The sequence below is a fragment of the Oncorhynchus mykiss genome, chromosome 11 (genome assembly GCF_057628025.1).
Source record: "Oncorhynchus mykiss isolate SJ-2025 chromosome 11, ASM5762802v1, whole genome shotgun sequence".
Classification (NCBI taxonomy): Eukaryota; Metazoa; Chordata; class Actinopteri; order Salmoniformes; family Salmonidae; genus Oncorhynchus; species Oncorhynchus mykiss.
In genome coordinates, this window is record NC_143032.1 from 67,527,614 (window position 1) to 67,545,777 (window position 18,164).

Sequence of the window (18,164 nt, forward strand, 5' to 3'; positions counted from 1 at the left end):
AGCCAATCAAGGTGCATGTTCATCTGGCGTTTAATAGGCGCTGTCCAATTACAATCGAATTCCGAGTCTGATGTTAAAGACTCTTCCGCACTTTGGACCAATCACTATTTGGGAGAGGCGGGCGATTCTTTCTGTTTCTCGTCTCCGATTGGTCCTCTCTGGTGTCAGCTTCCTCATTCCGTTCCAGCTAACGGAGAAGAAGCGAAGGCATTTTCTAATCTTTCATTGAGAAAAGGTGAAGGCGAGAGGAAAACACCAATAGATTGTCTTTGGTATGTAATTACACTTTCTAAACAGACGGAATAGCAGTAAAATATTGAGAGCATTGCATGAATAATTCCGTTCTCGGTATTCACCATCGCTGAATGACGGGATCGCCTGCTGTCACAAAACAACTGTGTGTGGCGGGAGGAGGGTCTGAATCACGGATGTTGTAGGGACACAGATGCAGGCCCGTCTTCCAGTAAAATACCATATTACCGTCGACTCATCTTATTACTGCACAGGTTCGTGTGCATGCAGGTAACCTACCCGTAGCACGGCCGCCCACTGCGGAACCTGATAGCAGGACCGAATATTTAATGAAATCGTGTCACCCAACATGAAACATTGTCACTGCTCATATATGTATGTCTATATTTATTGAAGGCACCACAAGCGCGGCGTAACTCAGACTTTATTCCAACTGCATGGGATGGTATAGCTAAAACCGTTTTAGAGTCGCTAAATTCTTATTTTCCTATCTCAGTTTCCAGCCAAAATGATCCACAGCCTGTTCCTCGTGAATTCCTCCGGGGACATTTTCCTGGAGAAACACTGGAAGAGCGTTGTGAGCCGCTCCGTGTGCGACTACTTCTTCGAGGCGCAAGAGCGCGCCAGTGAGCCGGAGAATGTGCCCCCGGTAATCCCGACCCCCCACCACTACCTCATCAGCGTCCTCAGGCACCGCATCTACTTTGTGGCGGTCATCCAGAGCGAGGTGCCGCCGCTCTTTGTCATCGAGTTCCTACACAGGGTAGTTGATACATTCCAGGTTTGTACTTGGTATACTAACTTTTTTAGGCTCTTCATCACCACCTAGGTCTACCTTGCAATGTAATCTGTCCAGCAGGCTAGAGTCTTAACTGATCACTCTCTCTGAGTTTCTGATTGTCTTATTGTTAAGTTACAAGTGTTTTTACTTTTTAAAGGAAGTCGTAAGTCATTGATCAGAATATACTCATCCCTCCCTGTTATTAGGACTATTTTGGGGTGTGCACAGAGGCAGCGATCAAGGACAATGTGGTGGTAGTATATGAGCTGCTAGAAGAGATGCTGGACAATGGCTTCCCCCTGGCCACAGAGTCCAACATCCTCAAAGAGCTCATCAAGCCACCCACCATCCTGCGCACAGTGGTTAACACCATCACAGGTGCCTGAAGATTACCATGTCTGCCTCTACACAGTCACTATGTCATCACTTTTTCCTGACCATTAAAAACCTCATAGTATTATACCACATAACCTGACCATGAAAAACAGGCCCTTGGTCATGACATGTGTGTTCATCATTATTTACATTATTTCTTAATTATTCATAATTATTTACATATTATTGGCAGCATTGGAAATAATACTGTATGTTTTTTAACTTTTCATTTGTCACTGTACACAACTATCTGAATGTGTACATCATGTTTGTGTCATATTTGACTGTTCTGTTGTCTGTAGGCAGCACCAATGTAGGGGAGCAGCTCCCTACTGGACAGTTGTCTGTAGTGCCATGGCGACGCACTGGAGTCAAGTATACCAACAATGAGGCCTATTTTGATGTAGTGGAGGAGATTGATGCCATCATTGATAAATCAGGTATAGTTGGCCCACTGCCCCATCATGCTGTCAGCTAAACCTGACCTGACCCATTAAAAACAACAGAAACACAGATCTTGACATTCTGATTGACTCTTTCTCCATCTCTCTCCATGTTTCTCTCACACACTGTTAGGCTCCACTATCACAGCAGAGATCCAGGGGGTGATTGATGCCTGTGTGAAACTAACAGGCATGCCTGACCTCACTCTCTCGTTCATGGTGGGTCCTCTCTCTCTCTAGCCCAGGGGTAGGCAATAATATTGGCTCGGGGGCCACATCAGGGTTTCAAATTTCAGCGGATGGCTGCACAGATTTTTTCCCCAAACCTGTTTGTTTTGTCAAAAGCAATTTAAGGTCAAGAAAAAGGGCAGTAATTTGATATTATATGTCCATTATTTAGATGTTCAAGAGTAGCCTGGCGTGTTTGTTTTTTAACCCATTGAATGGTCTTGCGGGCCAGATCCGTAGTTTGCCCACTCGTGCTCTAGCCAGTAGTTTATATCCACTCTTGTCCTTAGCAAATAACCTTTCCCTCTCTTCCTTTCCTTATGAAATAATTCATGTTTGTAATGTTTTTGACCTGTATTGTGTAACTGTAGACTTCCTGTCTGTTTCTCTTCTGTCTTGAAACCATATTTTTAACTATTGTACTGAATAACTGTCAAAATGGTCCTGTCTGTTTTCCCCCCCCCTCCCCCCTATCTTGATACACCTGTCTGATCCTGTCTCAGAACCCTCGTCTGCTAGATGATGTGAGCTTCCACCCGTGTGTGAGGTTCAAGCGCTGGGAAGCTGAGAGGATCCTCTCCTTTATCCCCCCAGACGGAAACTTCCGGCTGCTCTCCTATCACGTCAGCTGCCAGAAGTCAGTACTGCGCTCTTTTTTTACCTCTGCAAAGCCAGACTAAACATCATGTTATGTGCTCAAGGCATAACTCTCACACACACACACACACACACAGTATCTGAATGTTTTCTTTTTCTTTTCATTGTCTTAATTCAGTCTCCACCCATTAAGGTCAACAAGGTATTTGACATTGTAGTTGGGGCTCAAACTAAAACTCTAGTTGTTATAAAATGTTAGCTAGATGAAGTCCTGTGTTTGGTTTAACGTTACATGAATTATTAAATTGATGTTTTTGGCAAAGCATTAGATGTAAGTACAATAGTATAGTGTTGCGGACATCTATTGGTATAGATTGGATCATTATTCACTTGTGGTTTGGCTTGGGAAAACCCAGAAACAATATTTTACAGCAATGCCAGTATGGTAATGCTCTTAATGTTTACATTATATATCCACATTTTTTGTTTGAAGTTTCATGTTTAAAAGTTGTAACAACAATGTAACAAACTGCCATCTGTGCAGAAAATAATTCACTTGTTCTTTCAGTATTATTCACTTACTTGCACACTTTGTGTTCAGTGTGCTCTGTGCTGTTTCTGTCTCTGTGCCCGTCCTACCTGTGTTATTCTGACACTCTCTGTGTCTGCCCCTCAGTCTGGTGGCCATCCCGGTGTACGTCAAGCACAACATCACGTTTAGGGAGGGTAGTTCTCAGGGCCGCTTTGAGCTGACCCTGGGCCCCAAGCAGACCATGGGGAAGGGGTTAGAGGCTGTTCTAATCAGCAGCCAGCTACCCAGAGGAGTCCTCAACACCAACCTCAACCCCTCCCAGGGGACATACAACTTCGACCCTGTCACTAAGGTAAGGTGGTGGGAAAAGGAGTGTGTGTGTGAGAAAGGGAGTGACAGTCTGTGTGTGTGTATGCAGACATGGATTTACCTGACAGGTTTAGTGTCTGCTGTAAACATACAAAAGGGTATCCAGTGCATTCGGAAAGTATTCAGACCCCTTGATTTTTTTCCCCACGTTTTGTTACGTTACAGCCTTATTCTGAAATGGATGAAATAAAAATTGTCATCAATCTACACACAATACCCCATAACGACAAGCGAAAACTGGTTTTTCAAAATTTTTGCAAATACATACAAACAGAAATACCTTATTTACATAAGTATTCAGACCCTTAGCTATGAGACTCGAAATTGAGCTCAGGTGCATCCTGTTTCCATTAATCATCCTTGAGATGTTTCTACATCTTGGAGTCAACCTGTGGTAAATTCAATTGATTGGATATGATTTGGAAAGGCACACACCTGTCTATATAAGGTCCCAGAGTTGACAGTGCATGTCAGAGCAAAAACCAAGGAAGGTGACCAAGAACCTGATGGTCACTCTGACAGAGCTCCAGAGTTCCTCTGTGGAGATGGTTGTCCTTCTGGAAGGTTCTCCCATCTCTGCAGCACTCCACCAATCAAATCATATTTTATTTGTCACATACACATGGTTAGCAAATGTTAATGCGAGTGTAGCGAAATGCTTGTGCTTCTAGTTCCGACAATGCAGTAATAACCAACGAGTAATCTAACCTAACAATTCCACAACTACTACCTTATACACACAAGTGTAAAGGGATAAAGAATATGTACATAAAGATATATGAATGAGTGATGGTACAGAACGGCATAGGCAAGATGCAGTAGCTGGTATAGAGTACAGTGTATATACATATGAGATGAGTAATGTTGGGTATATAAACATAAAGTGGCATAGTTTAAAGTGGCTAGTGATACATGTATTACATAAAGATGCAGTAGATGATATAGAGTACAGTGTATATACATATACAGTGCCTTGTGAAAGTCTTCGGCCCCCTTGAACTTTGCGACCTTTTGCCACATTTCAGGCTTCAAACATAAAGATATAAAACTGTATTTTTTTTGTGAAGAATCAACAACAAGTGGGACACAATCATGAAGTGGAACGACATTTATTGGATATTTCAAACTTTTTTAACAAATCAAAAACTGAAAAATTGGGCGTGCTCTCCATCCAACCTCACTGAGCTCGAGCTGTTTTGCAAGGAGGAATGGGAAAAAATTTCAGTCTCTCGATGTGCAAAACTGATAGAGACATACCCCATACATACCCCACTTACAGCTGTAATCGCAGCAAAAGGTGGCGCTACAAAGTATTAACTTAAGGGGGCTGAATAATTTTGCACGCCCAATTTTTCAGTTTTTGATTTGTTAAATAAGTTTGAAATATCCAATAAATGTCGTTCCACTTCATGATTGTGTCCCACTTGTTGTTGATTCTTCACAAACAAATAGTTTTATATCTTTATGTTTGAAGCTTGAAATGTGGCAGAAGGTCGCAAAGTTCAAGGGGGCCGAATACTTTCGCAAGGCACTGTACATATGAGATGAGTAATGTAGGGTATGTAAACATTAAGTGGCATTGTTTAAAGTGGCTAGTGATACATTTTTTACATCAATTCCCATTATTAAAGTGGTTGGAGTTGAGTCAGTATGTTGGCAGCAGCCACTCAATGTTAGTGGTGGCTGTTTAACAGTCTGATGGCCTTGAGACTGTTAAACAGGCCTTTATGGTAGAGTGGCCAGACAGAAGTCACTCCTCAGTAAAAGCCACATGACAGCTTGCTTGGAGTTTGCCAAAAGGCACCTAAATGACTCACAGACCATGAAAAACAAGATTCTCTGTTCTGATGAAACCAAGATTGAACTCTTTGGCCTGAATGCCAAGTGTCATGTTTGGAGGAAACCTGGCACCATCCCTATGGTGAAGCATGGTGGTGGCAGCATCATGCTGTGTGGATGTTTTTCGGCTGCAGGGACTGGGAGATTAGTCAGGATTGAGAGAAAGATAAACGAAGCAAAGCACAGCGAGATCCTTGATGAAAACCTGTTCCAGAGCACACAGGACCTCAGACTCGGGTGAAGGTTCACCTTCCAACAGGACAACGACCCTAAGCACAAAGCCAAGACAACGCCAGGAGTGGCTTCGGGACAAGTCTCTGAATGTCCTTGAGTGGCCCAGCCAGAGCCCGGACGTGAACCTGATCAAACATCTCTGGAGAGACCTGAAAGTAGCTATGCAGCGACGTTCATCCCATCCAACCAGACAGGATCTGCAGAGAAGAATGGGAGAAACTCCCCAAATACAGGTGTTCCAAGCTTGTAGGGTCATACCCAAGAAGACGCGAGGCTGTAATCGCTGCCAAAGGTGCTTCAACAAAGTACTGAGTAAAGGGTCTGAATACGTATGTAAATGTTTGTTAATTCATTAAAAATATCACATTTCTAAACCTGTTTATGCCTTGTCATTATGGAGTATTGTGTATAAATGATGAGGGATTAAAAAAAAAAAAAAAGGCTATAACGTAATAAAATGTGAAAACAGTCAAGGGGCCTGAATACTTTCCGAATGACTGTATAATCTTACATTTAATTAATTGGTTAATTCCTCCTCGCACCCACCTGTTTGCGTTCAAAACAATACCCTTCTCCCTGTGTGGGAATAACAGTGGAAGGCTGCTGTGTTGTCCCTTTGCAGCTCTTGTCATGGGACGTGGGTAAAATCAACCCTCAGAAGCTGCCTAGTCTAAAGGGCTCTATGAGCCTGCAGGCAGGGGCCTCCAAGCCAGACGAGAACCCCACCATCAACATCCAGTTCAAGATCCAACAGTCGGCCCTTTCAGGTTAAACGCACCTTATCAGAATTGGTTATTACACTCTAGAGTAGCAGTTGCTCCTTAGCCGCTGAACTAGTATTAGTTAACTTCGCCCATATTCTTAACCATAATAATTTTGTGATGGTAGAAATATCTAACCCTAGATAATATATTAATATTGTATCTACCAACTCCATATTAGTCAGCCACATGACATCCACACAGTTTATTCACAGTGACACCTTCTACCACTAGATGGAGACAAGATACTCTTTGTATTTGCTCTATTTGCATCTGTTTCCAAGAGGGATGTGTGCTACTTCTCTTGCAATGGCCAAATCAATGATTTCTATGACTTTCTGCAGAATAGATATTAAATAGCAATGTGACACCTTCCCTCTTTTAATTGACTTGTTCTTCTCCAGGACTGAAGGTGAATCGGTTGGATATGTACGGGGAGAAATACAAACCATTCAAAGGCATCAAGTACATGACCAAGGCCGGCAAATTCCAGGTGCGGACATAGAGGCTCGGCTCTCCGCTCTCTGGCCTCTGCACCAATACTACTACTGTAAAAGAGAGAGGGGGAGGTTTCCGATGGTGGGGAATAAATACAGAAAATATAGGGAAGGGAGTGGCTATGGTACATTCCCTGTGTAAATGCATTTCAGGATTTATCCACACAAACTATGGGCTCTGCTGTCTAACTGAACTAGCTACCACAGAATGTGTGACACGACACACAAGCATATTTAATGGAGTTGTTTGCACAGTCAAATAGGTGACGATAAGAGACTATCCGTCTCAATGTGTCTACAGCATTTTTAGTAAGCTAAAGCCTGGAATTGGTCTCTCTGTTGTGTCATTTCTGGTTCCTTTTTCCAATCTCTTTGCTACCCTTTGAGTTCCTTTTGTGAGTGAGAATAGCAGGCAAAATGGTTTGTGTGATTCATCTGCTACTACTTTTCTTCTCATGCTCCCATCCATTCCTTATAACCAACGGCCCAGAGTTTGGGTCAATTCGAGTTAACACAGCCACACTGTCATAATTATTTATTGAGTTTATAAAAAATGTTTAACCTTTATTTAACTAGGCAAGTCAGTTAAGAACAAATTCTTATTTACAATGACGGCCTACCAAAAGACAAAAGGCCTCCTGCGGGGACATGGGCCTGGGATTTAAAAAATAAATACAATATAAATATAGGACAAAACACACATCACTACAAGAGGGACTCAACACTACATAAAAAGAGACCTAAAACAACATAACAGCAACTCAACAATGGTAGCAGCACAAAAACATGGTACAAACATTGGGCAAAGTCAACAGCACAAAGGTCAAGAAGGAAGAGACAACAATACATCATGCAAAGCAGCCACAACTGTCAGTAAGAGTGTCCATGATTGAGTCTTTGAATGAAGAGATTGAGATAAACTGTCCAGTTTGAGTGTTGCAGCTTGTTCCAGTCGCTAGCTGCAGCGAACTGAAAAGAGGAGCGACCCAGGAAAGTGTGTGCTTTGGGGACCTTGAACAGAATGTGACTGGCAGAATGGGTGTTGTATGTGGAGGATGAGGGCTGCAGTAGACATCTGAGATAGGGGGGAGAGACGCCTAAGCGAGTTATATAAATAAGCATCAACCAGTGGGTCTTGCGACGGGTATACAGAGATTACCAGTTTACTGAAGAGTATAGAGTGCAGTGATGTGTCCTATAAGGAGCATTGGTGGCAAATCTGATGGCCGAATGGTAAAGAACATCTAGCCGCTTGAGAGCACCTTTACCTGCAAATCTATAAATAATGTCTCCGTAATCTAGCATGGGAAGGATGGTCATCTGAATCAGGGTTAGTTTGGCAGCTGGAGTGAAAGAGGAGCGATTACGATAGAGGAAACCAAGTCTAGATTTAACTTTAGTCTGCAGCTTTATGTGCTGAGTTAAGGACTGCACTGTCTAGCCATACTCCCAAGTACTTGTATGAGGTGACTACCTCAAGCTCTAAACCCTCAGTGGTAGTAATAACACCTTTGGGAATCGGGGCATTCGTCTTACCAAACCACATGACCTTTGTTTTGGAGGTGTTCAGAACAAGGTTAAGGGTAGCGAAAGCTTGTTGGACACTAAGAAAGCTTTGAGGACCTTTAAGGTTGCAGTGACACATCCATAATCTGAGCGGAAACCAGATTGCATACCAGAGAGAATCCTATAGACATCAAGAAAGCCAGTCAGTTGATTATTGACAAGTTTTTTCCGACACTTGATAAACAGGGCAAAATAGAAATTATGGCTAAGCCCTGCCCATTTCTACAATGAATCTTCTTAAAATCTGATTTTACCCTAACCTTAAAGTAAGACCAAATATATATATTTTTCCATCAATTTTGACTTTGAGGCTGTAGAATCTGACTTTGTGGTTGTGTTATCTAGTGGGATCCCAGAGTTTCTTCTGGTCAGGTCACATGGCCAGGACTGGATAAGTTCCTGGCTCTACCTATATTACATGTTATTCTAAATTCTGTATTCCCTTGCTACGTTCTCCCTTTACTTATTCCAATGCTCCCTGTTTTCTGAACTTCTCTCTTCGGTCCTCCAAACCAAATGCATTTCTGTGTCTCTCTGTTATCAACTCTGGAGTCACGTGCTGGAGTTTGAGAATGCAACATGAAATTCCTCCGCCTGACTCATTCACTACCATGCCTATTGTTCTGTCAACAGTTAATACTGTAGGCATAACCATGTCATTCTCAAATCCAATCTAGTGGTTTGTAGGATAAGGTTGACACAGTATGTTACTGTTTTTCGCTCTTTTTCTATATCATGTAAAGGCGTCAGGTCGAGCACCTTGCTGTGGCCTACCTGATGTTTTATCCACCTTAATCCATCCTGATGGCCTTTTTTCAAGTATTATTTATTCAACAATGATATAATCCTGATACGAGCACCAAATCGCATGCTGAATAACCCAGCTCATATCATGCAGCTCAAATGTATCTTTATTACTCTAGTGAATTCTACAGAGGCTTGAGCATCATGAAGACCAATAACATGAAACATGCTGCCCCCCTATGATGTTATTGAAGCTGTTACTCACAATGGCCTGGCTTTCCTCTGTGTAGGTATGTTTTCTATAAGTTCTCCATACTGACTGACTCCATACTGCAGTTTGATGACACGGTTGGTGGGTTTACAGCTTTTGTTTGTGTGTTTGTCAAATTAATTCAAATTTAGTTTTACAATGCTATGACATTAAAGAATTAAGAAGTGATATGATTTACGTTGAATTATCCAGTCCATTGTGTTCCCCTCTGATAGATACCAGGACATCACAAATCAATGTAGTGGTTGTACCAACTAAAATAACCTAATTTGTCTACATGTTTGTTACAACAAACACATTTCTGTCTAAAAATCATCTTGAGTATTATAAGAGCCCATTTATGATGATGTATGTGAGGTTTGATTAAAGGTTCATGCCATCCTTTTTAGTTTCACTTAATTTCAATACAATGATCTTGAAGTAAAGTATCATCAAAAATGGGAAACGAATGTTATGGGGTCTGTTTTCTACCCCATGTCATAGGGTCAGGGGTTAAAGTAAGGCGGTGTGGTCAGGTACTGCATCTAGGTTAAATAAATAGTGGGGGTATGCCGTACCGGTAAAACGCGAGCCTATCACGATTAATACAACATGCCCAAACAAATGTAGGCTATTGCACCATTATTTAACATAGCAGCATGACAAATTAGTGAATTGACTGGAAGCCGAGTAGTATCCGCTCCAAATTGCGTTGTGGTTTTATAACACTTACATTTTGTCAAGGCAGGGAAGAGTGGCTGACACGGAGGCGCTCGTGAACAACAGTGGATGCATCAATTCAGGCTACAAGTGTAGACCTAATGACAATCTCAGAATTTCCTTACACTACACGTAGGTGTTTTGTAACTGATGTCTCTTTCCATTCATCGAATTGTGGGTGAACAGTGCAACGTTTGGGTCTGAATGCTGAAATTATTTTGTGAGTGAACGAATGCGCGCAGGTAGCCTACAGGAGCGGCTCTGTTAAGTGCTTGTTTGACAATCAGGTGGAAACATCACGACTGGTTGTGTTTATTGCACATTAAAAGCAATAGGCAGCGTGTCCATAAGGCTTTCCCTAAAGTAAATTGCCAAAATTATATAGCCTAATTAGCTTAGTCCTGTCTATATAGAAATATATATAAATCATTCGAAATAGGCTACTACCCCATACAGCATGATTTGGCCTCAAATAATCATTTAAAAAAAGCTGTGGATTGTTTTATATTGGATAGCCTACTGTCGGAAGGGCCCGCAATTTAGACTGCGCGTGCTGCAGTTACCAAATAGATTATTGTTAAATTGCGACTGTCGGTGAAAAGCAGAGAGACCCAGCCAGGCATATCACAATATTTAAAAATACAATCGCGGAAAAACTTGTTTTGAAAGCAAATGGCTATTGCTGTAAAGAGATGACAATGAAAACACTCCAATCTGTCTTTGAGTTATCAAAATTCTTCATTTAATTGAGCGAACAGTAGCATATTGGTACCAGCTGAGACATCCGCCATATCCGGGTGAGTGCATATTGACCCTCAACTGTAATTTCCCCCTCCAGATTAAATGGTTGTCATATTGTATTTGTGTCTCCCCTTTTCATAGGCCGGTTATATGTATCACACATCGTTTTTATTGCTCTGTTTGTCAGTGTCAGCAGAGTAGGCTAGCCTGTAATTTTTGTAGTTTAAAAAACATGCGTGCGCACACTTGGGTGTCCTGTACTAGTAACAAATAAATTAAATCGACTTTAATCCTGCATAGGCTAGAATGAACATTCCTCTCAAATTCTTCTGTCTTAACATTAAGACATGGCTAACGCCAATTACTAATACTAGGCGTTCTATGGATAATGCCATCATGGCCAATACTTATTTTTATTTTAATAACATTTTCATAAAATTGATCAGGAGGACATAACACATATCAGATGAGCTAACTTAGCTTCTGAAAAGTAATGCCATAATTTATAACTGATGTCATTGCATGTTTGAATTCTATTGAAGGTTTGTGTAAAACGCAAAAAATGTGTCCTGTTTGAGATGAGAATGACGTTGTCCCAGGGGGCGAAGAGTTAACCCTGTTGTTCCACTGCATTTATCGAACTCCATTCCGTAATTTGCTGATCACTTTAACATCAACACAACCTTTTCTTCTCTTCCTCCTCCTCTTCGTCTTTTAACTCTAACCAGACCTCAGACTTTCGACGACTCATACGCGAATAAGTGTTTAAATAAATGTAAGACAATCGCGATTTTTTTTCTTCATCTGATCACTTATTGGGTTATTGTTTGTTTTTATTCTGGGAGTTGAGTTGCTGTAAGTTACTTTAATTTTTAATAACTTTTCACATTATTATAATTCACCTTCAAATAACATTTCAATATTAGTATGTCGACTTTTGCTAAGTCTTTGAAGAGGGAGTTTTTTGCTGTTTTTCTCCCCTCACTTAAAAAAAAAACGTTGTCTTAGGTGAAAAGTCGAACCATTTAAAGAACCACCCTCAAACGTGGTATGTATCCTATTAACTACATTTCTCTATTTACTTTACTTTCTACGACCATCGGCCTCTCTAACAGCCTAAGAGCTTGTTGTCAAAAGAAATCTAGACGTGTAGGCTATTTGCCCAGTGAAAGTAAGTAGTTTCTCACCAGTAAAGCAATTAGTCAAATACACATTGGGGCCACTGATAAACTCCATTATTAGTTGTGACTTCAAACATGCCCTAACAGATTTATAACGTGTTCGATCTGACAGATAATAGGGTTTATGTAAATGTAATGATCCCATCTAATTGTGTATTGTTGTATCTGATGTTTTTCTCACTTTTCTCCTTTAATCATTGTTCTTGTCTATTTTGCTTCCTGTGGTGATGTTTTGAAAGTCTAGGGGGGGCTTCCTTATTTGATGTTTTTCCCCCTCCACCCCTTTTACCTGACACTTCTGTAAACTATATAAAAATGGTTTTATACTTAAGTAATAACCGGACTGTAACAGTCTTGTGCAGCGGTGGCTTTCCGGACAGTTAAAAGACCGGTTATAAATTGCTGAATAAGCCACGTGCTTATTTGGGAAGGGTGGCGGAGCGTGTTACTTTGTGGAAACGTTCGGTTGCATCTGACTGATTCTGCCCAAGACTACGAAGAAAGTAAGTAGCAAAAATAACGAAATTAAAAACAATGTTTGGGATGATTGACAATATTGCAATAGTAAAGTAAGAAATAAAATGTTTGGTTCTCCAGGGCGATTTGCACAACTGATGCTTTTTTGGCTTTGTAAAAGTATTTTCATTCGAATTTCAGACACGTTGACAGTTTTCAGTATATTAATGAGCCTAATAATAACTAAGATATATCAGTCGTTCGAGCTCATTCAATTAGAAAGTCTCATTATACATATTTCGGTGTGTCTTTTTATATGCACAGCAGCATGCAACAGCAGTGATTCAACATGAGCGTAATGCTACTGCCACGGAGAAACAAGTTGCCTACTTATCGATACAGTTAAAACAACATTGCAGTTTATTGACGGCTGACTGGAGTCTGACTGCGGAACAAAGAGCACCTTCGCGGGTTCAACGAGACCCCCTTTCTCATTCATAGAGAGAGGGCAAACAAAGCCTCCTCATGAGAGGACTCGCCATTATAGAACTCAGCATATTCCCATATCGACCCATGAGCATGACATCTTTCTGGCATCCCCAGCCATTTCAAATTACAGGTCTAGACTACTAATAACTGTCATTAGGTGAGATTCATGTCTTTCCCAGTAAAGCAGTTATTGATTAAGGTTTGTTGGGGGAAATGACAGGTGAGTTTGTTTTGTTATTATGGCGTGTCATATTTTCCCAGAGTTTATAGGCCTAAATGGAACAGCTGCGGGAAGTAGGTGTGCTGCAGCACCCGCTGGTAAATTGAAATAATTTTGGCAAAATTAGGCTATACATTTTTTCCCCCGCCCAAAATGATATTACTCCTGTCTGAACAGACATAAATACAATCATTCAAAATACTACACCAGAGAGCATAATTTAGCTGCAGAGGATCAATAGCTAAAAAAAAATAAAAATGCAGAGCTGTGGATAAAGTTATCACAAGCAGTTCTTGGGAAGACAACAATTTGGGCAGCATGCATGCCAAATTCCTTTTCCACATTTAGTTTTGTTACAGCCTTATTCTAGAATGGATCAAATAATCCCCCCCCCCCCCCTCATTAATCTGCACAAAATACCCCATAATGACAAAGGGAAAACAGGTTTAGACATTCTTGAAAATGTATTAAAAAAACAAACAAAACAGAAATACCTTATTTACATAGGTATTCAGACACTGCTATGAGACTCGAAATTGAGCTCTACCACGTTTGAGGTAAGACGCTGATGCAGACAACGTCGAAGTAACAACAGTTTATTATTCCAACAGGGGCAGGCAAAAGACGGGTCAAGGGCAGGCAGGGGTCAGTAATCCAGGTAGGTGGGGCAAAGACACAGGACGGCAGGCAGGCTCAGGGTAGGCAGGGGTCAGTAATCCAGGTAGGTGGGGCAAAGACACAGGGCGGCAGGCATGCTCAGGGTAGGCAGAGGTCAGTAATCAAGATAGGTGGGGCAAAGGTAGGCAGGGTCAGGGCAGGTAGAACATGTCAATACTGGGAAAACTAGAAAACAGGAACAATCGAGAGACAGGAACAGAGGCGAAAAGGCTGGTAGGCTTGACGAAACAAAACAAACTGGCAACAGACAAATAGATAACACAGGTATATATACACAGGATTAGGGGGAAGGTGGGTGACACCTATAGGGGGGTGGAGACAATCACAAAGACAGGTGAAACAAATCAGGGTGTGACAAGCTCAGGTGCATCCCGTTTCTATTGATCATCATTGAGATGTTTCTAAAACTTGATTGGAGTGCACCTGTGGTAAATTCAATCGATTGGACATGATTTGGAAAGGCACACACCTGTCTATATAAGTTCCCACAGTTAGCACTGCATGTCAGAGCAAAAACCAAGCCATGAGGTCGAAGGAATTGTCCGTAGAGCTCCGAGACAGGATTGTGTGAGGCACAGATCTAGGGAAGGGTACCACATTTTTTTTGAAGCGTTGAAGGTCACCAAGAACAGTGGCATCCATCATTCCTGAAATAAGTTTGGAACCACCAAGCTGGCCACCCGGCCAAACTGAGCAATCAGGGGAGAAGGGCCTTGGTCAGGGAGGTGACCAAGAACCAGATGGTCACTCTGATAGAGCTCCAGATTTCCTCTGTGGAGATAAGAGAACATTCCAGAAGGGCAGCGATTACTGCAGCACTCCACCAACCAGGCCTTTATGGTAGATAGGCCAGAGGGAAGCCACTCTTCAGTAAAAGGCACATGACAGCCCTTTTGGAGCTTGCCAAAAGACACCCAAAGAACTCTCATACCATGAGAAACAAGATTCTCTGGTCTGATGAAACTAAGATGGAACTCTTTGGCTTGAATGCCAAGTGTCACTTTTGGAGGAAACCTGGCACCATCCCTATGCTTCACGCATGGTGGTGGCAGCATCATGCTGTGGGGATGTTTTTCAGCAGCAGGGACTGGGAGACTAGTCAGGATCAATGGAAAGATGAACAGAGCGAAGTACAGAGATCCTTGATGAAAACCTGCTCAGGACCTTAGACTGGGGCAAAAGTTCACTTTCCAACAGGACAATGACCCTAAGCACACAGCAAAGACAATGCAGGCGTGGCTTTGAAACAAGTCTCTGAATGTCCTTGAGTGGCCCAGCCAGAGCCCGGACTTGAACACTATCTAACATCTCTGGAGAGACCTGAAAAAATCTGTGCAGCGACGCTCCCCATCCAACCTGACAGAGCTTGAGAAGAATGGGAAAAACTCCCCAAATACAGGTGTGCCAAGCTTGTAGTGTCATACCCAAGAAGATGCCAGGCTGTAATCACTGCCAAAGGTGCTTCAACAAAGTACAGATGACCACAGGGGTGCGTGCTTAGTCCCCTCCTGTACTCCCCTCCCGTTCACCCACAGCTGCCTGGTCGCACACGACTCCAACACGATCATTAAGTTTGCCGACTACATGACTGTAAGGCCTGATCACTGATGACGATGAGACCGCCTATAAGGAGGAGGTCCCCATTCACAACGACGGAGCTGTAGTGGAGCATATGGAGAGCTTCAAGTTCCATGGTGTCCACACCACTAAGGATCTATCATGGTCCACACACCAACACAGTCGTGAATAGGGAACCACGTCTCTTCCCCCACAGGACGTTCAAATGGTTTAGCTTGAGCACTCAGATCCTCAGAAAATTATACAGCTGCACCATTTGAGAGCATCTTGAATGGCTGCATCGCCGCTTGGTATAGCAACTGCTTGGCATCCAACAACAAGGCACTATAGAGGGTACTGCGTACGGCCCAGTACTTCACTGGGGCCGAGCACCCTGCCATCCAGGACCTCCTATACCAGGCAGTGTCAGAGGAAGACCCTAAAAATGTTCAGACTCCAGCCACCCAAGTCATAGACTGTTCTCTCTGCTACCACACAGGAAGTGGTAGCGATGAACCAAGTCTGGATCTGAAGCCATAAGACCGCTAAATATACTGTTGAAGTCGAAGTTTACATACACTTAGGTTGGAGTCATTAAAACTCGTTTTTCAACCACTCCACAAATTTCTTGTTAACAAACTGTAGTTTTGGCAAGTCGGTTAGTTAACCAAATAGCTACCTGGATGATCTGCATGAACCCTTTTTGCATTAACTTATTTTGGGACTCAGCACATACGCTGCTGCTATTGTTTATCATCTATGACTTTATTCCTAGTTATATGTACATATATACCTCAATTACCTCGTACCACTGCACATCAACTTAGTACTAGTACCCCGAGTATATAGCTAAGTTAGCGTAACTCATTGTGTATTTATTATTAGTTTTATTATTACGTGTTTTACTTTGCGAAACAGACACCTCACAAGTCCTCAACGGACAGCTTCATTAAATAGTATCCGCAAAACACCAGTCTCAACGTCAACAGTGAAGAGGCGACTCCGGGATGCTGGCCTTCTAGGCAGAGTTCCTCTGTCAAGTGTCTGTGTTCTCTTGCCCATCTTAATCTTTTATTTTTATTGGCCAGTCTGAGATATGGCTTTTTATTTGCAACTCTGCCTAGAAGGTCAGCATTCCGGTGTCGCTTCTTCACTGTTGACGTTGAGACTGGTGTTTTGCGGGTACTATTTAATGAAGCTGCCAGTTGAGGACTTGTGAGGCGTCTGTTTCTCAAACTAGACAATCTAATGTACTTGTCCTCTTGCTCAGTTGTGCACCGGGGCCTCCCACTCCTCTTTCTATTCTGGTTAGAGCCAGTTTGCTCTGTTCTGTGAAGGGAGTAGTACACAGTGTTGTACAAGATCTAAGTTTCTTGGCAATTTCTCACATGGAATAGCCATCATTTTTCAGAGCAAGAATAGACTGATGAGTTTCAGAAGAAAGTTCTTTGTTTCTGGCCATTTTGACCCTGTAATCAAACTTCTTTAATCAGGACAACAGTTTTCAGCTGTGCTAACATAATTGCAAAAGGGGTTTTCTAATGATCAATTAGCCTTTTAAAATGATAAACTTGAATTAGCTAACACAACGTGCCATTGGAACACAGGAGGTTGCTGATAATGGGCCTCTGTACGCCTATGTAGATATTCCATAAATCAGCCGTTTCCAGCTACAATAGTCATTTACAACATTAGCAATGTCTACACTGTATTTCTCATCAAGTTGATGTTAATTTAATGTACATTTTCTTTTGCTTTTCTTTCAAAAACAAGGACATTTCTAAGTGACCCCAAACGTTTGAATGGTCATGTAGTTCAGTGGTATAATAGGCTAATAGCTACACCACACCGAACTTTCACAAAAGTTTCTCCTTATTATTGTATATCATTGTTATTATTGTAGGCCTATTAATTCATCTAAACGAGTTCTTTAAATATGCAAAACATGTTTAGTTTTCATTCTGTTGAGGCATTTTCATTGGCTAAATTAAGTTCGATATGTTTTTTCAATTGGGAACTACATATTTAGTTTAAGATAGGCCTTTTATTAGCCTATTGCTGTCATTGGTTGGGTACAGTAGGCACTAGCTTTTCTAGGTAATTGCTGCATTCTAACTTTTGTGAAGGTTTAAACCAGTTCACAAGTGTTTTGTTTAATTCTGATGAGCCATTTTCTTTGCAAAATAAAGTTCCAACTGTAATGTTGTGTTTGCAGTGATATAATATCCTTCGTGTAGTTTCCCTATAAACAACGGCTTGTTTTACTTTTGATATTACCCTAACACAAAAGTTTCTAAATTGTACCCAACCAATGACAGCAATAGGCTAATAAAAGGCCTATCTTAAACTAAATATGTAGTTCCCAATTGAAAAAACATATCGAACTTAATTTAGCCAATGAAAATGCCTCAACAGAATGAAAACTAAACATGTTTTGCATTTTTAAAGAACTCGTTTAGATGAATTAATAGGCCTACAATAATAACAATGATATACAATAATAAGGATTATGATTATAACAATGATTATAAATACGAGAAGAAAAAAACGTTTTTTAAATTGCATCTTACCTGATTAGTGAGTTGCACAGTAGCCTGCATTTGGCCATTTGTACGATATAAACAAACATTCTGCTATGGATGTAGAAATACGTT

General features: G+C 41.5%; 2 protein-coding genes across 5 annotated transcripts in view; both read left to right on the plus strand.

The window, feature by feature from the left end:
* The first annotated feature begins 150 nt into the window (after window positions 1-150).
* LOC110536244 (AP-3 complex subunit mu-2) lies at window positions 151-9,873 on the plus strand. Of its 3 annotated transcripts, none has more exons than XM_021621922.3 (9): window positions 151-272; window positions 749-1,033; window positions 1,240-1,411; window positions 1,711-1,848; window positions 1,985-2,070; window positions 2,583-2,716; window positions 3,353-3,560; window positions 6,273-6,417; window positions 6,816-9,873. In XM_021621922.3, exons 2-9 carry the CDS (start codon window positions 761-763, stop codon window positions 6,914-6,916), a joined length of 1,257 nt encoding a protein of 418 aa, XP_021477597.1. In that variant the 5' UTR covers window positions 151-272; window positions 749-760; the 3' UTR covers window positions 6,917-9,873. The 3 variants fall into 3 exon arrangements, with proteins under 3 accessions (XP_021477597.1, XP_021477596.1, XP_021477598.1); XM_021621921.3 differs by having other exon boundaries at window positions 155-522; XM_021621923.3 differs by having other exon boundaries at window positions 160-506.
* Window positions 9,874-11,651: 1,778 nt separating this feature from the next.
* LOC110536245 (methylcytosine dioxygenase TET3) overlaps window positions 11,652-18,164 on the plus strand; it is an 81,360-nt gene continuing 74,847 nt past the window's right edge. For both annotated transcript variants that reach the window (XM_090191017.1, XM_036936141.2), the window contains exon 1: window positions 11,652-11,977. The gene's annotated coding sequence lies outside the window, so the exon portion shown is untranslated. The remainder of the gene's footprint in view (window positions 11,978-18,164) is intronic.